We start from the raw sequence: 21,965 nt of genomic DNA, 5'->3' as shown, positions 1-21,965 counted from the left end.
CTCTGTGGCCCTCACCTTGACCTTCAGGCTGCTATGGGAAACAGGCTTAGAGAGGAGGAGAGAGGGTCAGGCAGGGTGATGCCGGGGTCAGGGAGAGAAGAAATAACAGCCTTGTTTGGAGGTGCTGCGCATTGCAGAATTCAATTGTGCCCAGTTTCAGCCTGGCCGAGGGCCTGGACAGAGGGCTGGAGAGGCAAAGGTAGGGGTTTCCAGAAAAGCAGGGGAACTGCCGGCTTTTGGAGAAAAGTGAGCGGGAGGCTGAGTCACTGGCCCCAGGAGCCCCCAGATCATCCGTCTAATGGCTGTTCTACCGGCAGATGCCCCAGGGAGACCTGGCCCAAGTTTTCAAGACTTTCCAGGGTTTCCCAATCCACCTCCAGTGGCCCACAGTGCTCCTCCCCCGCCACTTCGGTCTGCCAGTTCCTTCACTGACACACAGCTCGGTTTCCTGTAAAGGGAGGATTGCGGTGCAGGGGAGTGGAGAAGGGTACATATAAGAGGAAGCTGGAGGCCCAGGAAGCGGCCTGCTCAGGCAGCTGGGGAGCAGGAACCTGAACCGGAGGAAGAGGCCGCGCATGCCCTCCTCTGCCGCAGCCAGGATGGGGCTGAGGGCGGCTCGGACAGGTCTCTGGGTTGGCCGCAGAGCTGCTGCTTGCAGAGGCTGGCCTCCTACCTGCTATGGGGAGAGGCAGTGGGCGGGAGAAGGGGCGGTGCAGAGCCAAGGGAGAGAGAGGGGGTGCCTGATGTGAAGAGGCCCTGGATTTCCTGGAGGTGGGGCGGGTGCTTGCAGGAGGGAGGGCCAGAGGTGCTTGCAGACGGTCTCATCCTGGATTTCCCTTCAGGTTTTGTGGTCCTGGTGCTGCTCCAGAGCTGTAAGTAACCTTCTTTTAAGTCATGGAAGGTGGGGGTGTGGTGAGGGTTATATGGAAGAGAACTTGGCACTTTTTCCCAGTTTCTTCTGTGATTCAAATGGCTCAGAAACATTAGCATTTGTTAAACCAAGGTGATGAGTATATAGATGTTTATTATACTACGCTCAACTTTTCTGTATATTTAAAATTTTTCAAAATTAAAAACTTTCAAAGGCTCAGGTTCAGTGAAGCCTTCAACCAATAGCCTAGTGGGAACCACTAGCAGGAGCTCAGGAACAGTGTGCATGAGTGATGCCCACTCCAATCAAGAGGGCAGAAGAGGCCTGCTCTGCGGCAGCAGAAATTAGAAAAAGAAGAGTGGGAACTTTCCGGTCCTCTGGGTTATTGTGTCCCAGCTAGGAGGATGCACTGAGGGGCCCGGAGACTGCCATTCTGGGTGGGTTACAAGTCAGGGGTACCTCCCCCATGAAGGCAGAGAAGAGACAGGCCAGAGCCTCTCAGATCAAGGACTCCTGAAAGGCAAAGGTCTTCTAACACTGGCTCTTTGGGGCTAGGCCATTCCTCTCCTTCAAAGCCTCCAGGAAACCTTCCTCACTTGCACCAAGTCCCATTTTATCTTTATCCATCAGGGCCCCCTCACTCCATATAGTGTTCTGCTCTTAGTCTGCAGTATATTTATATACCATGTTTGATCTTTCCTAAGCATTTTCAAAATAGGTTTTATTTTCACCAGACAGAGAACTCCCTTGAGCCAGTTCCTTTCACTGAGAATTTTAACTATGCTCACAATTCTACCCGTCCATCCCACCCCTGCCCCCAAACCCCACTGGTGCTCAGCTCAGGGTTCAGCCAGAGGGTCCCTGGCTCAGCCGTGGCCCGGGGCTCACCCTAGCCTTCTCCTCAGGTGCTGCATACAAGCTAATCTGCTACTACACCAGCTGGTCCCAGTACCGGGAGGGTGATGGGAGCTGCTTCCCAGATGCCATCGACCCCTTCCTGTGCACCCACGTCATCTACAGCTTTGCCAACATAAGCAACAATGAGATCGACACCTGGGAGTGGAATGACGTGACGCTCTATGACACACTGAACACACTCAAGAACAGGTTGGGCCACTGGCTAGCTAGGGCAGGAGAAAGATGGAGGGTGCGGAGGGCTGGTTTCAGGGTAGAGTATGCCTGAGCAAGGGGATGGGCAAGGTCCCCGGGACTCACTTCTGGGTGGAGAATTGGAGGGCCTTGGCTCAAATGGGAGGAAGTGATGAGGGCAGAGGTCAGGATATAGAAGAAGCCTGCAGAAAAAGGCATAGCTGGACTCCCCTGGGAGAAGAAACTCTTTCTGTCCCCTGAAGGTACCTCTCCACAGAGAAAATGTTCATGGTTCTATTTTGCCATATCGTGGCTTCCCACTGGAGGGAACAAAAATGGGCAACACGTCTCAGAATAAGTGCCACAGACACCTAGAAAACCTTAGAGTAGGGAATTTCAATGTTGGAAGGGCCTTGGAGGCCTGATTCAGCCTCTACCCGAAGCTAGAAGCCTACTACAGCTTCCTAAACATGGGGCCACCCCGTGTCACAGCAACTTCACTCAACACCAGCCTTCCTGCCTCTCTGTGCCCCACAGGAACCCCAAGCTGAAGACCCTCCTATCTGTTGGAGGATGGAACTTCGGTCCTGAAAGGTAGGATGCATCCCCCAGAGGACGATGGGATAAGAGGAAGTATAGGTTTCTCTACACCCATGGGATGAAGGTCACAGGGACCCCAGAATGGCCAGGCCCAGGGATGTGAATGGTTGTCAGGAGTCTGCACCATGTGCAATCATGAAATCAGAGCCCAGAAAGGGGAAGGAGCTTGCCAAGAGACACACAGCAAGACGGCAGCCAATGTTCTGATTTCTTGCCAATGCTCTTTTTACTACTTCTCAGACATGAACACAAAGAAATTTGAGGGGATACTGTCCTAAGGGTTGGAAGGAGCGAGATGGAATGAATGGGAATTTGGGAGTGGAGACCCTGGGAGGACTTCCTGGAGTGGGTAGAATTGGAGCAGCTTTAAAAAGAGTTAAAGTAATGGCTAGAACAGCTCTCATTTATTGAATGGTTACTATGAGTCAGGCATCCTGTCCAACCATTATCACATGTAATCCTCATAATAGTACTGTGACATATTATATTTATACCTGTTTTACAGATGAGGAAACTGAGGCTTAGGTTATAATCTGCTCAAAATGGCTTGGCTACTAGGTGACAGAGCCAGCGATATCTGATTATAATGCATATGTTCTTTCTATTAATAAGATGATTAGAAGTGGGTCCTGTCCCACCCATGCCCTCCTATAGCTGTGTGAGTTCAGGCTCCCAGCTGCACATGCCCCAGAGACCACTCCAAAGGGCCAAGGCACCCAGCATTTTGGTGCTGAGTACTCTACTGTGGTGATTTTGGTTCTAGATTTTCCAAAATAGCTTCCAAGACCCAGAGTCGCAGGACTTTCATCAAGTCAGTGCCACCATTTCTGCGGACCCATGGCTTTGATGGACTGGACCTAGCATGGCTCTACCCCGGGCGGAGAGACAAGCGGCATCTCACCGCTCTGGTCAAGGTGCTGGTCGGGCCGGGGAAAGGGGCATGGAGGTGGGGAGCACCAAGGAGTGGGGAGGGCGGAAGCTATCTTTGGGCACGTTCTCCTGAGGCAGGAAAGGGGAGACTGAAGCCTCCTTGCTGCAGAGTCCTGAGATCTGGGCCAAAGGTGAGACATACAGGTCTGTGTCCTGAGGTCTGACACAGCAGGGAAGACATCCTCTGAACAGTGGGAGGTGGGCTGGGGTTCTAAGAGGCAGCGCTCGCTAACCAGAGCACCTACTCCTCACTGCCACTTAGTCGAGCATCATTGTCCTCTATTCATTCTCAAACTGACACGGCACACTCCCAAGCATGCACTAAATCAGGATACTCAACTCCATCTGGGGGCAGCGCAAGCACCTTTAGTTACCCTAGGGGCAGAGCAATCAAACAAATTGTTCACAGTATCAGCAACGTTCGCTGGATCATAGAGAAAGCAAGGGAATTCCAGAAAAACATCTACTTCTTTTTCATTGACTACAATAAAGCCTTTCACTGTGTGAATCATAACAAACTGCAGAAAATTCTTAAAGTGATGGGAATACCAGACCATCTTACCTGTCTCTTGAGAAACTATGTGAGTCAATAAGCAACAGTTAGCATCTGAACAACTGACTGGTACAAAATTGAGAATGGACTATGACAAGGCTGTATATTGTCACCCTGTTTATTTCACTTATATGCAGAGCACATCATCCAAAATGCTGGGCTGGGTGAATTAAAAACTGGAATCAAGATTGCCGGGAGAAATATCAACAACCTCAGATGCGCAGATGATACCTCTCTAATGGCAGTAAGCAAAGAGGAACCAAAGAGCCTCTCGATGAGGGTGAAAGAGGAGAGTGAGAAAGCTGGCTTAAAACTCAATATTCAAAAACCCAAGATCATGGCATCCAGTCCCACCACTTCATGGCAAACAAAAAGTGAAAAGGTGGAAGCAGTGACAGATTTCCTCTTCCTGAGCTCTAAAAGCACCATGGATGGTGACTGCAGCCTTGAAATTAGAAGGTGGTTGCTTCTTGGATGGAAAGCTATGACAAACCTAGACAGTGTATTAAAAAGCAAAGACATCACTTTGCCGAAAAAGGTCCATATAATTAAACCTATGGTCTTTCCAGTAGTCATGTACAAATGTGAGAGTTGGACCAGAAAGAGGGCAGAGCACTGAAGAATTGATGCTTCAAACTGTGGTGCTGGAGAAGACTCTTGAGAGTCCCTTGGACTGCAAGGAGATCCAACCAGCCAATCCTAAAGGAAATTGATCCTAAACATTCATTAGAAGTACCGACACTGAAGCTGAAGCTCCAATACTTTGGCCACCTGATGTGAAGAGCCGACTCATTGGAAAAGACCCTATGCTGGGAGAGATTGAAGACAGAAGGAGAAGCGGGTGACAGAGGATGAGATGGATGGATGGCATCACTGACTCAATGGACATGGACGTGTGCAAACTCCAAGAGATGGAGAAGCCTGGCGTGCGGCAGTCCATGGGGTCGCAAACAATCAGACACAACCTGGTGACTGAACAGAGTAGAACAGATTGAACAACAATCAACATGAATCACTGTAACTTTGTCTTCTCATTTACTACCTTGAACAAAGCACAGACCAACAGGCAAATGTCTTCCAGCTCTATCTGTGGGCTAAGTGGGATCACTCTTTATTCTCATGGTCCCTGCAGGATAAAGAAAAATTGAATATTGATGAGTATACATGGGGTGTAGGGATGAGATCAGCCCAAACTGTTTTTAGGAAAAGGATGGGTGAGCCTGCAGATGGGACCAGTTTATCATTCCCACTAAGCTCCAGTCTGGTTGGAGATTACAGCAGACAGGGAAGGCCAATGACATGCTCAAAGATCTTTCTCCACAAGGCTTGCTGTCACTCACCTGCCTCTCTCCCCACCAGGAAATGAAGGCTGAGTTTGTAAGGGAAGCCCAAGCAGGCACAGAGCAGCTCCTGCTCAGCGCAGCAGTGTCCGCAGGGAAGATTGCTATTGACAGAGGCTATGACATCGCCCAGATATCCCGGTAAGTCTCCTGACCTACTCTGCCTTTGCAGTCTATGTACAATCAGAAGACTGGGCTTTTGGTCCCAATTTCTCCAGAGATGCGTGACTTTGAGCAAGTCACATCACTTCTCTGTGCCTTAGCCTTCCTATCTGTCAAAAGGGGTATAATAATCCCTATCTTTTCTTTTCACTTGGGAGATTGTGCTGATCAGTTGAGAAAATTGTTATGAATGTATGCTTGCAGGAAAAGAAGTAGAGAAAGTTATACAAATGAGCCAGTCACTAGTCTCTAGAAGGGCAAAGCAGCAGTTAATAATACCTTTCATTTCTAGGCCCTGGAGAGTCCTCAAGGGACTCTGTCTTGCAGAGACTCCCCTTTCTTATCCATCCGTCCCTTCTCCTCGCCTTGCCTCCTATGCATGTGGCGATGAGCAGTCTCCAGCCAAGCAGCTTGGCTTCTTGGTGGAACAAGATATGGATCTTAGGAAACCCAAGAGTAAGAAACAAAGACTCTTCACTCTGACTAGAATCTTCTTTAGGGTCTCAGGCACATGTAGATTCATTGCTTTAATTGCTATAATTGCTTTAATTGATCACTTCAGTTCAGTCACTCAGTCGTGTCTGACTTTTTGCAACCCCATTGACCGCAGCATGCCAGGCTTCCCTGTCCATTACCAAACTCAGGTCCATCAAGTCGGTAATGCCATACAACCATCTTATCTTCTGTCATCCCCTTCTCCTCCTGCCTTCAATTATTCCCAGTATCAGGGTCTTTTCAAATGAGTCAGTTCTTCCTATCAGGTGGCCCAAGTATTGGAGCTTCAGCTTCAGCGTCAGCATCAGTACTTCAGTGAATATTCAGGACTGATTTCCTTTAGGGTGGACTGATTGGAAATCCTTGCAGTCCAAGGAACTCTCAAGAGTCTTCTCCAACACCACAGTTGAAAAGCATCAATTCTTCGGTGCTCAGTTTTCTTCACAGTCCAACTCTCACATCCATACATGACTACTGGAAAAAAATATAGCTTTGACTAGATGGACCTTTGTTGGCAAAGTAATGTCTCTGCTTTTTAATTTAATCAATCTAGGATTGATGATAGCTTTTCTCCCAAGGAGCAAGCATCTTTTAATTTCATGACTGCAGTCACCATCTGCAGTGATTTTGTAGCCCAAAATATAAAGTCTCTCACTGTTTCCATTGTTTCCCCATTTATTTGCCATGAAGTGATGAGACCGGATGCCACGATCTTAGTTTTTTGAATTTTGAGTTTTAAGCCAGCTTTTTCACTCTCCTCTTTCACTTTCATCAAGAAGCTCTTTATTTTCTTCTTCTGGGGTGGTGTCATCTGCATATCTGAGGTTGTTGATATTTCTTCCAGCAATCTTGATTCCAGCTTGTGCTTCATCCAACCCCGCATTTCACATGATGTACTCTGCATATAAGTTAAATAAGCAGGGTGACAATATAGAACCTGACATACTCCTTTCCCTATTTGGAACCAGTCTGGTATTTCATGTCTGGTTCTATTGCTTCTTGAGCTGCATATAGATTTCTCAGGAATCAGGTAAGGTGGGCTGGTATTCCCACCTCTTTAAGAATTTCCCACAGTTTGCTGTGATCCACACAGCCAAAGGTTTTGGCATAGTCAATAAAGCAGAAGTAGATGTGTTTCTGGAACTCTCTTGCTTTTTCGATGATCCAACAGATGTTGGCAATTTGATCTCTGGTTCCTCTGCCTTGTCTAAATCCAGCTTGAACATCTGGAAGCTCACAGTTCATATAATGTTGAACCCTGGCTTGGAGAATTTTGAGCATTACTTTACTAGCATGTGGAATGAGTGCAACTGTGCTGTAGTTTGAATATTCTTTGGCATTGCCTTTCTCTGGGATTGGAATGAAAACTGACCTTTTCCAGGCCTGTGGCTGCTGCTGAGTTTTCCAAATTTGCTGGCATAATGAATGCAGCAATTTCACAGCATCATCTTTTAGGATTTGAAATAGCTCAACTGGAATTCCATCACTTTGTTCATAGTGATGCTTCCTAAGGCTCACTTGACTTTGCACTCCAGGATGTCTGGCTCTACGTGATTGATCACACCATTGTGATTATCTGAGTCATGAAGATCTTTTTTGTATAGTTATTCTGTGTATTCTTGCCACCTCTTCTTAATATCTTCAGCTTCTATTAGGTCCATACCATTTCTGCCCTTTATTGTGCCCATCTTTGCATGAAATATTCCCCTGGTATCTCTAATTTTCTTGAAGAGATATTTAGTCCTTCTCATTCTATTGTTTCCCTCTATTTCTTTGCCTTGATCATTGACAGTGGTCAAGTGATCATTGATCACTTAGAGGGTGGGAATGAAGTGGCTCTCAATCATTTGCCCCGAACACCTAAAGCTCATATTCATGCAATCCATCTGGAGACCCCTAATCTGTGTGTATAGAAAGCTTACTCCCTATTACAAGGAATCATAGTTTCAGGCCATCCTTTGGTCCTGCTCTTTCCCCACAAGGCTAGTTACTGATGATATTAATCTGCTTTCTCAAAGATGAATGTGGTTGGAGAGTAGGGATTGAGATGTGCTGGAGGGCAGCTCCCGGTTGTGTCCTGCGAGCAGATAGGAAGAGCCCTGTTCTTGCTTTGAATGCTCCTGTGGGGCCCTGAGTGAGAGCCTGTATCCAGCAGCCTATTTCTGGTCACTGGGTTCTACCAGATTTTGGATTAATGACTGCCTGTTTTTCTTGCTCACATTCTGTTGGCGTGGTGTGCTTTTAAACTTTTCTCCTTGCCCTGCATCCGCTCTTCTATAGACACTTGGACTTCATCAGCCTTTTGACCTATGACTTTCATGGAGCCTGGCGCCAGACAGTAGGACATCATAGCCCCCTGTTTCGAGGCCAGGAAGATGCAAGTTCTGACAGATTCAGTAATGCTGTGAGTGTCCCGAAGGAGGGAAGGCTGAGAGGGGGCCACAAAGACCTGCCACCTGCTGGAGCTCACACACCAACCTCTCCATTCCTTGGTAATCCTGTAAGGGAGGGGTTAGGGGCCCATTTCACAGATGAGGAATCTGAGGCACGAAGTTCATTCATTCTCCACAGCTCTGGGAACTGAGGAGGTGATTCTTAAATAAAGAATCAGGATATCTCCTGACAGGCCTATAGGGTGGAGGCACAGGGCAGATGGGAGAGAGCAAACGAGGGCTGGGGGCCGAGAAGCCACGCGTCTAGTCTAGTCCTGCCATTTGCTTGCTGTGAAATGTGAGCCAGTCACCTGGTTTCTGCAACTACAAAACAGCATCTCTTCCTACACCTAAGAGGATTCCTTTGGGATGGAAACTGTACAGTGCTTTTTAGACTGACATTATAAGTTCCCAGAAGGAAGGGAATTCCAGATGCATCTAGACCTGGAACTCCTTTCAAGGCAGCAGTGGGAACTGCACGACCTTCTCCCTCCGAGACTAACTGCTCAAACTGTCCTGCCCTGCCCACACCCAGGACTACGCGGTGAGCTACATGCTGAGGCTGGGGGCTCCAGCCAACAAGCTGGTGATGGGCATCCCCGCTTTCGGGAGGAGCTTCACTCTGGCCTCTTCCAAGACAGATGTGGGAGCCCCCATCTCAGGGCCAGGAATACCAGGCCGGTTCACCAAGGAGAAAGGGATTCTTGCCTATTATGAGGTATGAGCTAGGGAGAAGGTAAGATTTCCCACAGCATCAGCAGCCCTGGGGAAGGTGACCCTCCAAATCACCCCCACTTTACTCCTTTGAAAATTAAAAAAAAAAAAAAAAAAAAAATTCCAGCAGACCTAGCATTGTAGAGAGGAGGGAGGAGGAGGGCAGGCACATCACATCTTCATCCCCTCTGGCCACCAAGTTGAGGCTTTCCTTTTAGCCCAGGATAAAGCAACGGCCAAGAGGTAAGTTCTTTCGTTTTGACCCAACCTCTGCTGCTCTGAGTTGCCTTGGCCAATCCTCAGTGTCAGTGCAGAACAGCCACAGAATCCTGGGATATTTGCATCTATTTTAAATAAAGTTGCGTGAAATCTGCAGGTTCTAGGGGCAGGTGCAAGCTGCAGGATGAAGCAAGGGGCTGCAATAGATTGGGGGGGGGGTAGGTAACATCCCCACAGAGACCGGCAACGTCTCAGCACAGCTCTCCAGCCACCACTGCCCTGTTCTCTCTCTGCTCAGATCTGTGATTTCCTCCACGGAGCCACCACCCACAGATTCCATGACCAGCAGGTCCCCTATGCCACCAAGGGCAACCAGTGGGTGGCATATGACGATCAGGAGAGCGTCAAAAACAAGGTATGTTCACAAGGCCACACCCACCAGATAAAAAGCGAGAGGGACGCCCCCTGCACTGAGGGTGGGGCTTGGCTACAGGGGTGTTTCGGGTCCCAGCGTCTGCTTTTCTCTCCTCTGCGGAGGAGTCTAGATAGCATGCCCCCGTGTGCACCCTGGCACAGGGAACCCAGCCACGCCCGCCTTGGGTCTCCCCACCAGGCGCGGTACCTGAAGAACAGGCAGCTGGCTGGCGCCATGGTGTGGGCCCTGGACTTGGATGACTTCCGGGGCACCTTCTGTGGGCAGAACCTGACCTTTCCTCTCACGAGTGCCGTCAAGGATGTGCTTGCTGAGGGGTAGCCTTCTGCCCTTGGGCTCACAGTGGGGCAGAGATGCCGCTCACACTTGGCTCTGACTGACCAGAAGCCTGATCTCCTGCCCTGCCGGGGCCCCGCTGAGCCTCAGCCTCCCTTCTTTGGGCCCATGTGAGGGCCACGGCTCTGCAGTCTGAGCTCAGCTCTGGTTCAGGGGCAGGCCAGGGTGGGGCTGCGGGGCCAGCACAGCGCACGGTGCAGGGTCAGCGCATACCTGCTGACGAACGAGAATGCTCAGCAGCGCCAAGCCCGACACCAGGAGATTTCTTCCCCTTGCTTACTCCTGGGGCCTGATGCCTAAGGACGCCATTTTGGCAAGCTCTGCGGCCACACAGCCTTACAAGAAGCAGCAACCACACTAATTACACCGTCTGCAAAGCCTAGCTTGAAACCTTTTCCCGGGAACATAACTGTGTCTCCATCCCACTTCCCCTTGCTGGTTCTGCACCTGCTCAATAAAGCACCAAGGCTCACCTGTTGTTGGCGCTTGCTTCAGTATCTGTGGCCCCACTGGGCTCACCTCCCATCTCTCTTCTGGATTCCTTTCTCTCAGACTTGGGAGCCCCGAGGTGCAGAGAGTGAGACCACCCTGTCCTCTGCTGCCTCCAGGGCATCCCCCAAAGCGGCAAGCATCACCAGATTCATCAGTTGTGGACTTAACCCGAGAGTGCTGGAGGCCTTCTAGATCTTAAAGTCATTGTCATCCAGACTTCTCTATACGATTCTTTGTTGAAAGAAGCCTTTTCCAGGGGCTAGCAGACACTAGGAAGGAAACCCTTTAATCCCAGCCCTTCATCTCTTCTCACCCTGGGGAGGGGAAGGAGCCAATATAGGGCCAGGTTAGAGAGAGCCGTGACCCTGGACTCAGGGTTAGAAGGAGACACCAACGTTACCTCACACATTGTCCCACAATCCCAGGTCTAGAGTCTCTGCAGATCTTGAGAGCTGGCCTTCCAAGCTCCCCACTCTTAGTGACCAGTTGCTCATCACCTTAGAAGAGCCCTTTTCATTGCTGGACTGAAATTGGTCAGATGTCATAGGGCTGTAGCCTAGCCCTCTGTCTCTCTCTTCTCAGGAGACACTCAGCCCTCAGCCCATGCAGAAATCAAGGCTCCTTGGCCCAGCCTGGGACATGAAGTGGGGGCCAGATAAGACAGTGTGGGTCAGACAGGATGAGCTCAGAAGATCAGCCAGGGTTCTAGCCTTCATGAAGTAGAAATGTTCTTAACAGTTCCTGCACACTCCAAGAGCCTTGTATCCAAAGAGGGTTCATCTGCATGGTCCCAAATCAAAGAGAATTTATTTGTGGATTCCTGGATGTCTGAATTATCTGTGACTTGGCCCAGTGGCTTGTGGCACTAGTTTGAGGTGTGGGGAAAGGAAATACCTATCGGCCTCCCTGAAATCTGAACTAGCTGGAGCAGGACAGAAGCAACTAATCCCAAGGTCACTGCCAAGCTAAAGGCAAAGAGAGTGAGAACTTGGCCAGAGCTTCAAGGTTGCCTGGCATTTCACTGCTGGCCAGTGGGCCCAGCATTCCAAATCTGTGCCTGCGGCCCTCCCACCACACGGGGGTCTTTGAAATCCCAGGAGCTGTGAGTCCTCCAGTGCAGCTAACCCCCTCCCCACCTCCCCCGGCCACCCTTCCCCCATCCTGGGACAGGCTCTGCAGGGCTGACTCAGGGTCCCGCAGAGTTAGTCACATTCACTTATAGCTGCAGAGTCAGAGGCCAGGGATGGGGATTGGGTCTCCAGGACCTGAATCCCGCCCAGCAGGACTCTGACTCACCCAGCAGAGGGCCCGGGCACACAAGCAGGGCAGGATCGAGAGGCTCCTGAGGCCCTCCACTGCCCTTCCCAACAAGGACAGCCACTGTGGGACGTGGCCATACTCCTCAGCCCTGGGGAAGGGGCAGAGTGTGAACGCGACTGATGGCTTGAAATAAATTACACGGGCATTGATTTTAAAATGGTAGCATATATCATACATGCTGAAGAGCACACAAAATGTATTTTTTTTTTAATTTAAAGAATTACTATATAGTGAAAGCCTGTAAAACTACCCAGGACAGGAAACAAGACCTCATTCATGCCTCTGAAACTCCATATCTCTGTCCCTCCACCCAGAGGCAAGCATTATCCTAATCTTCTTTGCCTTCTTTTGTGGTCTTATCACCTAAAGATGCCCCTTGAAGAAGAGAGCTGGTGCTGCCCGAGTTTGAATTGAGTATGAATGGGGTCGCATCACTCTCTGTGCCCAGCTTCTTTCGCTCCCTGTTATGTCTGTTTGATCAACCGTGTAGCTGAAGTTTGCTCACTTTATTTCATTTTTGGTTTATAGGTGCACATATACGCCACTTATTTATGCATTCCTCTGCTGAGGCAGAGCTGTGTTCTCCAAGTTTAATGTTATCAACAATGCTGCTGTGAATGTTTACATGCATGTTCCTGGGACTGTAACTGCTGGGTCACATGTTTTCAGTTCGACTGGATACCATCTCACTTTTTTCAAAGAGAGTGCTCCTATCTACAGTCCCGCCAGCAACAAATCTTAATGTTTTATTGGATGAATGACTGAGTGACTGGGAATCTGGCCATACCTGCCTCATTTTCCCCGTGGCATGCCAATGTCCGTGCCATGTTCTGCTTCGAGGACTCTAGAGGTCTCTGAGTGCTGTCCTCCTCCAAGATCTCTTCCAGATCTGTCTTACGACTTGATTTCACCCCAAGGGCTAGGGGATTGTCATAGTGCCCTCTGTAACAGATGAGGAAACTGAGGTCCAGAGCAGGAATTTGAGAGACTGGGTAACCTGGAGCCTTGGACTCCCTTCCTGGGATCCCATTGTTAGAAGACTTCCTGCAATCCAGCCCACTTTGGGCATCTCAGCTCCCTCCCTCTCTAGGCCCTCAGCCTCATACAGCCCAAGTGAAAATTCCTGGGGATTGTAAGGACTAGGGGAGTGTGGGAGCCCAGGAACAAAGCTGGGAGTGCTCTAAGAGAAGCCTGCTTCAAGCTGTGTGCACCTAAGCTGAGAAGCCCTGAGCACAAGTGGCCCTGCAGAGGCCAAACACACAGAGCCTGATCTGGGTTCATTATCCAGATAGAATCTCTTGTTCCCAATGCCCTGACCCCTGGCATAGGCTCCCGGCAACGTCCCATCTCACTGATCTGTGCCCTCCTCCCATCTGGGCACAAGAACCCTGTCTCTAAGATTCAATCGGGATGATGGACGAGGTTGTGCGTTCCTCAAGGGACCCTTGAAGTTCCTCCCCCAGAGCTATTCCTGGCCTAGGCGCCTCCCTCTCCCTTCGGTCCCCCTGCCTGACCTGACCCCACAGCTGGGAACATTTGCTTGGGGGTGGGGCAGCCCCCTGACTATATAAGACTGGACCTAGGTAGTCCCAGGCACCCTGGAAGCACAGCTCCTCCAGTGCAAACCCCTGCACACTCCAGCTTGACCCTCCATCAGGCACCGCAATGACAGAAAAAGCCACCTTGGAGGCCCCTGCCTGTGGTCTGGAGGAGACCGCCTCTGAGTCTGCCCATGTGCCCCCTACAGAGCCCTCTGGAGACACGGCAGCTCTGCAGGCTCCTGGGTGGGAGCAGGCTCCCGGGGGGCAGCAGGCTTCTGAGCCACAGGAGTCTGCCCATCAGCCTCCTGACCCCACAGCCTCTGCAGCCCCCGCAGCCCCCACAGCCACTGACCCTGCACTTCCACGTGAAGGTGATGAGAGCTGGGGCGGGCGGAGGGGGGAGGCAGCAATGGCAGGGAGCGGTGGGGGGCGAGGTCTCGGCTGCAAACCCCTTCACCACCCCCTGCTTCTCTCTCAGATGTCCCCAGTGCCCCGCTGCTGCTGGCCGTGGAGGATGTGAGTGAGAGCTCGGTGACTGTGAGCTGGGAGCCTCCAGAGAGGCTGGGGAGGCTGGGGCTTCAGGGCTATGTGCTGGAACTCCGTCGAGAGGGAGGTGAGCTCCGGGTTAAGCCCTCATGTGCGCAGGGGAGGTGGGCCTGGGGGGCCGTAGGGTCAAGCCCCCAGACGCTGCAGTTGAGTCAGACCAGAGGGAGACGCAGAGCGGGAGTGGAGGCAGTCTGCTTAAGCCTCAAGACAGCGTCTGGCTCACCTACACATCTCTGAAAGCAGGAGGGCATCCAACGGGCCTCAGCAGGTGCCTTGTCCTCCAGCTTCAGGAAGCCTCTGAGCAACAAGGATAAAAGGGTCGGTGACACTGCGGTTCTCCTCTGTAAGAATTAAGGAGGTGCTGAGTCTCAGAGGACCCTGCTTGTAGAGCTGAGGGAGAGGCCTAAGTTAGAACAAGAAACAGTGAGGAGAAGGAGCGGGGCTGTGGCCAAGCTCCTGATGCCGCCATCTTGCCCCCCGCCATCTTGTCCACCTCGGGGACACGCAAGTTCAGTGTGGCTCCTGCCTTTGCCCCCACCTTACTGTGTGACTTGGCAAACGTGTCCAAGCCTCTCTGGGCTTCAGCAACCCCATCTCTGGCCACCACTCAAGGGTTCTGACACAAGGTGTCTTTGATGCCATTTGGCACATGAGAAGTCCAGGAGGGAGAGCAAAAGGAATATAAGGCCCGGAAAGGGAGGCTAGCTTCCTCAGACCATCAGTGAGAAGGGAAGCCCCACTGAGAAAGGGTGCCTGCGGCCATGGGGCCAGGGCCTTGTGTTGTCTTCATTCCTCTCAGCCTTGGACTGGGTGCCTGTGAATGCCCGGCCCATGATGGTGACCCAGCAGACCTTGCGGAACCTGGCTGTAGGTGACAAGTTCTTCGTGCGCGTGGCTGCAGTGAGCTCTGCAGGGGCTGGCCCACCAGCGGTGCTGGAGCAGCTTGTCCACATCCAGGAGACCATCGGTAAAGCCTATCCCTGCTCCCCAGCCCTTCCCAGGCACCGTAGCTAGTGGATGGAGAAAAGGAGGCCAATGGGTAGACTTGCTTCCCGACACTCACGTGCACAAGCCACCTGCTAGCGCCATCTTGCCTTAAGAAAGTTCCAGGTTCCTCGGCAGCAAGGAGTCTCTGGAGGTCAAAGAGGCCAATTTTCTGGTTGGTCCGGCTCTCAAGCACTGGAGGAAGGGCTTCCCCACCCCCAGAAACGAAAGCTCACGCTGCCCCGATCACCTGCCTCAAGAGTCCCAACGCTTAGAGTCATTTCATTCTTCCTATCTAATCGTAATCCCTTCAGCAGCCATAGAAGCTCACTTTCTGCTCATTTCATATGACCTGGGTTCCAGATTCTCCCAAAGGTTTTGGAACAGAGAAAAGTCTTTGTTTGCCTCTTACTGTACCACGTCCCTAGTGGAAAGAAGACAAACACCCTGCAAAAGACCTGTGAAAGTTTCTCCATCCCCAGAGGCCAGTGCTGAACTGGAAACCCAGGAGGCCAGCTGCTGTCTCCTTGCTAAGATTTCTATTTGTAGGGTGCATTAACCTCAAGCCTACCCTTGCTCCCCTCCCAAGGCTGCTCAGGTTTCAGTCTGTTAATGGCAGTGAGTCATTTGGTCTGATCCAAGGTCTCTGGGGACAGCCCAGAGCCCCAGAGTGACAAGAGACATGGGCCAGCAGGTGGCCCGAGGCCGCCTCCACCTTCCTGCTTGTCCTGCCCTCCTCTCTCTCGGAGGCAGAGGGGCACCCTGCAGCCCGGACAGGCCTCCAGAAAGAGGGAAATATTGAAGGAATATTTCAAGGAGATAGTTTTCAGCTTTAAGGTCTGAGAGAGGTGGGAACCACAGGGCTAGGAAATATAGAATTATAGACTGTCATGGCTGGTCCAGCCAAGCCAAGGCACCCCAGGACTCCCTTGAGGTCACCCAGACTATTAGTGGCAGTTCTAGAACTGACTCCCACACAGGACCATTCCTGTCCCACCAGGTGGCAAGCAATCTTTTCTGGTGAATTTCGAAACCAGAGTACATGCCCATCCTTTGAGTCTGGGTGAGACATGGTCCCACCTGGCAGCTCGGTATGATTCTAGCCTGGAAGTGGTGGGAGCCATCCTGGCTGGGAAGGGGGCGTTAGCAGGCACCCTGGACCCTCCCTGATGGCACAGGGAGCTCGGACTCTGAGAGCTTGCTGGGGCCAGGACCTTCGACCTCAAGGCCTAACATTGGAGGAGTCAGCTTGACTCAGCACCCACTACTCCATTAAATTCCTCTGGCAGGAAAGAAGGGGATTTCCTGGAGAGAAGAGGGCAGGAGGAGATAGTGAATAAACAGGGAGCAGCCAGGCCCTTCTCAGGGGCAGGGCAGGGTGGGGACCCTGTCTAGAGTCCTTAGCTGCTCAGCTGTCCCTCTTCAGCCACCTGGAGCTGCCAAGCATTCCTGGCCCCCTGCAGCTGCCTCTGGAACATTCCACCCCTGGTGCTCCCAGGGCCAAGTGCCTGCACAGCTAATCCTCAGAGACACCGTGTTCCTTCTTGCTGTCTCCTCCCTCTCCACCCTGCACACCGCAAACCAACTGCTGCCACCTGTTTGCCACTGAGGGGCCTCGGCCACCCCCACCCCAATCCCGCCTAGGCAGAGTTGTGAGGGTGTGACAGCTCCCCGTGGAACACCCAACAGCTTCAGTGGTTGCACTCAATGAGGTGATGGTCAGGAAGGTGGTTCTCCACTACAGCACAGGTCGGAAGTAAGGTGTCAGGAAGGACCTCCCAACTGCAGACTGAAAGGTAATGGGAGGGAAAAGAGAAGGAAGGGGGTATGCCTGCTCTTGCTCCCTTTAGCAGGGGAAAGACCCCAGTTCTCTTACTTGATTGGGGACAGAGCAATGTGCAAATGGGTCTCACAGGGGCATCTCTGAAGGCCTGCGCTGGTGCAAGGCAGAAGGGCAGAGGCATTAGGAAGGAGACAGAGTTGGCCACACTTCCTGGGGAATGCAGGCGACAGGTGCGCACGCACTCCCCACCAGGGGGAGCCGGGGAGCCAGCAGGGCCCATCTGGAGTCCAGGAATGCCAGGGCTGCAGGGCAAATCCCAGCCTGGCATGGTTGGGGCACCAAGGGAGTGCCTAGGATGCCTACCAGTTCACACCGTGGAGGCCCTGCCCTCCTGGAACCTCCTGTTTCTCAACTCCCCAAGGGCCTCAGGGGATTCTGGCCCCTGAATCTGGGGAGTGAGCTTTGCCCTGCCCACAAGGAGGCAGTCTCAGAGCATCCCAGGAGCCTTCCTGCGGGGCGCAGCCTCACTGTTTGTCCCGTCCCCTGCCACAGAAGCCTCTCAGTAGCCCCACTGCTGTGCTAAGCCTAGACTCTGGTTCTAATGCAGAGGCCCCCAAGATCCGTGTTCCCCGGCACCTTCGTCAGACCTACATTCGCCAGGTGGGAGAGTCGATTAACCTGCAAATCCCCTTCCAGGTGGGTATGCCTCCCTCCCAGGGTAAGAGCTTGGGTGGAAATACAGGGCCCCACCTGAGGTGTATCGGACGAGCCCAGAAAATGTCAGGGTTCTGTTGGAGGTCTGCTGAGACCCACCCATCAAGATACACATGACTCAGTCAGTTCTCCAGCCAGCGAATAGGACAGGTGGCTCTGGGGCCGGCTGGACAACCGGACGATGAGGCTCTAGGAAGCGCCTGTGGCTCTAGCCGCTGCTGCCCTTCCTAGACAAGGCTGGTGCAGCCAGCTCCCTTGAGCACAGCTCCAGAGAACCCTGGAGCGGTGGTGGGGCCTGGCACCTTCTGCTCCCACTCAGAGAGTTTCTCTCTCCCAGGGGAATCCCAAGCCTCAGGCTTCGTGGACACACAACGGTCATGCCCTGGACAGCCAGCGGGTGAGCGTGCGCACTGGGGACCAGGACTCCATCCTCTTCATCCGCTCAGCCCAGCGCTCCGATTCAGGCTGCTATGAGCTCACTGTGCAGCTGAAAGGCCTGGAGGCCAAAGCAGCCATCAACATCCTGGTGATTGGTATGGGACCAGGGGAGGCAAGGGCTGAGGTTCCCCCACCCCAGGACTGATGGTCAGAGGGGTCAGGCCAAGAGAGAGCAATAGGAGCCTGATCGTGTTGAGGGTGGGGTTGCTGCGAGCCCAGCCCTCCTCCTTACTCTCTGGTCCTGCAGAGAAACCTGGACCCCCCAGCAGCATCAGACTGCTGGATGTCTGGAACTGCAACGCTACCCTCCAGTGGACACCGCCCCAGGACACAGGCAACACAGAGCTCCTGGGCTACATGGTGCAGAAGGCAGACAGAAAGACAAGGGTGAGGCCTGCTTGAGCAGCGTGGCGTGGGGAGGAGGGCCTGACTAGAGGTGGGTCTGGGGAGAGGAAGTGGCCGAGGTGGTGGGGAAGGCCTATTCACAGAGAGTACAGAACTGAGGCCTTCTGGTCTGCCCACTGTGATCCTGACTTGCTATGTGGCTTTTGGCAAATCTCTTTCATCTCTGGACTTCAGTTTCCTTCTGAAGACTGCAAGGACTGTTCTCTGGGGCCCTTCAAGCTCTAAAGCAGTGCTTCTGAAAATGTAATGTACATGTGAATTACCTGGGAATTTTGCTAAAATGCAGGCCTTAATTCAGTGGGTCTGAGGTGGGGACTGAGATCCTACACATCTCTGAAGGTCCCAGGTGATTCTTACTTTGCAGGTCATCTGGCCACTCTTGGATCAGTAAGGTTCTAGAATTCTCTGAGGTCCCCAGAGAGGTCGCCTTCTTCCAGAAGCCCCTCAGAGGAGGAGGCCCCGGGGTGCAGGGAGGGTGAGGGCATGGGGAGTGAGGATGGCAGGCCCGGGCTCTTGCAGCAATGGTTCACGGTGATCGAGCGCTGCCGCCCCACCACCTGCACTGTCTCTGACCTCATCGTGGGCAACTCCTACTCCTTCCGAGTTTTCTCAGAAAACCTGTGTGGACTCAGCGCCTCAGCAGCCGTCACCGAGGAGCTCGCCCACATCGTAAAGACAGGTGGGTCTGGGCCTAAGACCAGAAACCAAGCCAGGCATCACCACGCCTGTCTCTTCCGTCCCTTGGAGTGCTGGCACCCCTCCCTGGGTGCGTCTCACAGGAGTCCACTTGCCAGAACTTTTGCTTCTCCACACCCAGGCCACCGCTATGCGCACACAATTCACAGAGGGACTATAAAAGATGAATGTGGTTGACTGATCGCAACAAACACATCAGAGTAAACCACGCAAATGAACAGAACCCCTTGGGAGACTGCACTTATGCTAAAGATGCCACGTGGCTGCCGGCATCATAGCAGTCACTGGGTCTCATGTACAGTGTCCCAAGAGCACCACTCTGAAGGACAATGTGTGTGGTTAGGTAGACTGGCGAGTTTGCCAAAAGCAAACTCCCAACTCTAATATAGCACCACATAGATGGACGACAGAGATGCGGATATTCACTGTTTCCACACAGACACGTGGTCCTCTTGCGTCAAACGTGAAATTCCCAGTCCTTTCTCCCTGTCACGTTGTCTGTCACTTGGACGTTGAGCCTAAGGGCCCTACACAGTCCGTGTGGGCCACAGAAAGCACACTCTTTTAAACACCAGCCTAAGCTGCACAGAATTAGGAAAAAGGTTTTGTTTAAAAATAGAAAGCCAGTAAAGTCTCTGAAGACAAAGAGAAATAATGCGTGGACTCGCTGGGTTTTTAGTCTCCACTGAGGGCCCCTCAGTCAGTATCACCGTCCTCCCATGGGTTTGGCTTTCCTCTGCCTCCCTGAGATACTGTCTTTGCTCCTGCACGTTGGCTTCCCGGAGATCTCAGGAGCCTGGGGTCCTGCCATGGGCCTCCAGTGGTGGAGGCAGGGGTGAAGTGGACTGTCGCCTGCCCTCAGTCTTCCTCCAGACCACCAGCTCTCTGCTCAAAGAGCCACGACCAGCATGTGGCCTTCCACCTCTTAAGCCACAAACTCACTATGTGAGATTGGCAAGTCCCTCATCCATGAAGGGTCTTAGTTTTCCATCTGTTAGCTGGGGTGATAAACCTACCCTTCCAAAGGAATCCTGTGTAGATTAGATGGGAAACCTAGGTGTAAGCTATAGTGATTATTTCAGGAAAACAGATGAGGTCAGTCTTAAGAGGTCTCCTCCTGTAACCTCAAATTCATCCTGTCTTTCTCCTCTGAAACCAGATATTGTTGCCAAACCTAAAAGCTTTGTTGAGCGAGACTTCTCAGAAGCCCCCTCGTTCACTCAGCCCCTGGCTGACCACACCTCCACCCCCGGCTACAGCACACAGCTCTCCTGCAGCGTCCGAGCTTCACCCAAGGTGAGGCGAAGAATCTTTCCAGACTACTCTGCCTAAGCCTGAGGGTGGCCTTCCGGGGCTTCATCCTGGCCCACACCCTTCCCAGCTCTCTCTGACCTTGCCCCCCCAGGCCAAGATCATCTGGATGAAAAACAAGATGGACATCCAGGGTGACCCCAAATACCGAGCTCTCTCTGAGCAAGGTGTCTGCACCCTCGAGATCCGGAAACCCAGCCCCTTTGATTCCGGAGTTTACACCTGCAAGGCCATCAATGTGCTGGGGGAGGCGTCTGTGGACTGCCGGCTGGAGGTGAAAGGTGAGGACTGAGAGAGGTTGCTTTTTAGGAATCTTCTGATGTATGGGAGACCAGGAGAAGCCATCTTTTCTCCTGCTGGACTAGATGAGGCTGAGCGCTGAAAATCAAGGCAAGATGAGGATAGTAAAGATAGAGGTCAGACTCTCAGGAGGACTTTCCAAGAGGGAGGGTGGCCCAGTGTGGGAAAAGGAGGGCTGGAGTCTGCCTCACAGACACACGGCTCACGGGGTGAGGGTGTGAGACTCACTATCTCCCACCCTGCACTTGGGTCCCCAGCAGACACCTGCCCCCTCCCTGAGCTCTAACCTTCAGGTCTCTCCCAGCCTCAGCCACACACTGAGGAGCCTCTGGTGGAAGCTGTGAAGAGGAGAAAGGTAAGTAACTGCATGCACCCTCTCTCCTGCCTCTGGGGGTGGAGGCCTGGAGCAGGGGTGGGCTTAAGAAGGGAGGGTGGCAGTCAGCTCTGAGTATAAATCTGCAGCCACAGGCAAGATACCCGCACAGTCCCGGTGGTGCTCCGGAGACCCAGCACGGTAGTGTGATGCTGGCAAGGCCTGGAAGGCATGGGCATCCAGGGGACGGGCACAGGACAGGGTCTAGTCCTGACTCTGAATGACCTTAGGCTGGGGCATCCCTGTGGGATAATTTCCTCAGCCAGAAAAGTAGCAGAAACAACCGTGCCCTGACTGCCCTTCCCAGGTGGATCTGAGGTTCTGGATGGGTGAGGGTGTATCCTAGAGCTGCGGGGGCCAGAGCTGGAGCCCGGGCTGTGGGTCTAGGGCCTGAGGGGAGGGGAGCCAGGAAGGGAGGACTTTTCCCCCATATCACCTCTTCAGCAGGCGCACGTTTCCCAGCTCTGCCTACCAGCAGGACTTGTGAAACGTTCTCTGCCAGGTGCCACAGGCCTGAGGGGCCAGGGCTGCCAGGCCCAGAATCAAGCGCCTCAGAGGCCGGAGGTATTCACCCCACAGCGACAGCTGATGGCTTTGCTCCTCGGTACCTGCCTCGCCTCTGTCCCTCCACTGGGAGCGGGCCGAGCAGGCCTCTGGACAGGCTTCTAGACACCAGGAGACCTGGAAGGTGCAAAGATCGGAGCCCTCCTGCAAAGAGTCGTATGCTGGGCGGGAAGCACTTGAATAAAGGTGTTTGGTGTTATGGTGCAGTGCCTCTGTGACAGTGAGAGTCAGCGTGATGGGCACTGTGTCCCCAGGAGGGTGGGCTGAATATGTCCCCATGATGGAGTCTCTACCTCTGACACTGTGAGGAAGGTCCAGTGGGAG

At 52.6% G+C, this 21,965-nt stretch overlaps 2 protein-coding genes across 8 annotated transcripts; both read left to right on the top strand.

The window, feature by feature from the left end:
• The first annotated feature begins 378 nt into the window (after positions 1 to 378).
• On the top strand, positions 379 to 12,836 carry CHI3L1 (chitinase 3 like 1). Of its 4 annotated transcripts, none has more exons than XM_069545131.1 (10): positions 379 to 624; positions 843 to 872; positions 1,777 to 1,978; positions 2,498 to 2,554; positions 3,324 to 3,474; positions 5,403 to 5,524; positions 8,321 to 8,444; positions 9,008 to 9,190; positions 9,704 to 9,820; positions 10,019 to 10,652. In XM_069545131.1, exons 1-10 carry the CDS (start codon positions 576 to 578, stop codon positions 10,157 to 10,159), a joined length of 1,176 nt encoding a protein of 391 aa, XP_069401232.1. In that variant the 5' UTR covers positions 379 to 575; the 3' UTR covers positions 10,160 to 10,652. The 4 variants fall into 4 exon arrangements, 2 of the variants coding, with proteins under 2 accessions (XP_069401232.1, XP_069401233.1); XR_011247607.1 differs by lacking the exon at positions 10,019 to 10,652 and adding an exon at positions 12,515 to 12,836 and having other exon boundaries at positions 428 to 624; positions 8,321 to 8,532; XR_011247606.1 differs by having other exon boundaries at positions 428 to 624; positions 8,321 to 8,532.
• MYBPH (myosin binding protein H) lies at positions 12,523 to 21,840 on the top strand. 4 transcript variants are annotated; one of them, XM_069545129.1, is made up of 12 exons: positions 12,523 to 12,836; positions 13,734 to 13,898; positions 14,006 to 14,140; positions 14,873 to 15,040; positions 17,448 to 17,536; positions 17,892 to 18,087; positions 18,240 to 18,379; positions 18,917 to 19,076; positions 20,253 to 20,389; positions 20,499 to 20,685; positions 21,009 to 21,059; positions 21,580 to 21,840. In XM_069545129.1, exons 1-11 carry the CDS (start codon positions 12,812 to 12,814, stop codon positions 21,023 to 21,025), a joined length of 1,419 nt encoding a protein of 472 aa, XP_069401230.1. In that variant the 5' UTR covers positions 12,523 to 12,811; the 3' UTR covers positions 21,026 to 21,059; positions 21,580 to 21,840. The 4 variants fall into 4 exon arrangements, with proteins under 4 accessions (XP_069401230.1, XP_069401227.1, XP_069401228.1 ...); XM_069545126.1 differs by lacking the exon at positions 12,523 to 12,836 and having other exon boundaries at positions 13,113 to 13,898; XM_069545127.1 differs by lacking the exon at positions 12,523 to 12,836 and having other exon boundaries at positions 13,215 to 13,898; positions 21,522 to 21,840.
• Positions 21,841 to 21,965: the final 125 nt, after the last annotated feature.

The sequence above is a fragment of the Ovis canadensis genome, chromosome 12, assembly GCF_042477335.2.
Source record: "Ovis canadensis isolate MfBH-ARS-UI-01 breed Bighorn chromosome 12, ARS-UI_OviCan_v2, whole genome shotgun sequence".
NCBI classification, from domain to species: Eukaryota; Metazoa; Chordata; class Mammalia; order Artiodactyla; family Bovidae; genus Ovis; species Ovis canadensis.
The sequence above is the reverse complement of the archived record's forward strand: the minus strand, read 5'-3'. Positions and strand labels throughout refer to the sequence as shown.

Excerpts from the sequence above, each read along its gene's own strand:
- MYBPH (XM_069545126.1), top strand. The coding sequence starts at position 13,652 with ATGACAGAAAAAGCCACCTTGGAGGCCCCTGCCTGTGGTCTGGAGGAG. Across the intron at positions 13,899-14,005 it reads CCCTGCACTTCCACGTGAAG|ATGTCCCCAGTGCCCCGCTG; the intron begins GTGATGAGAGCT and ends CTTCTCTCTCAG. Across the intron at positions 18,088-18,239 it reads CATCAACATCCTGGTGATTG|AGAAACCTGGACCCCCCAGC; the intron begins GTATGGGACCAG and ends CTGGTCCTGCAG.
- CHI3L1 (XM_069545131.1), top strand. The coding sequence starts at position 576 with ATGCCCTCCTCTGCCGCAGCCAGGATGGGGCTGAGGGCGGCTCGGACA. Across the intron at positions 1,979-2,497 it reads CTGAACACACTCAAGAACAG|GAACCCCAAGCTGAAGACCC; the intron begins GTTGGGCCACTG and ends TGTGCCCCACAG. Across the intron at positions 9,191-9,703 it reads GGATTCTTGCCTATTATGAG|ATCTGTGATTTCCTCCACGG; the intron begins GTATGAGCTAGG and ends CTCTCTGCTCAG.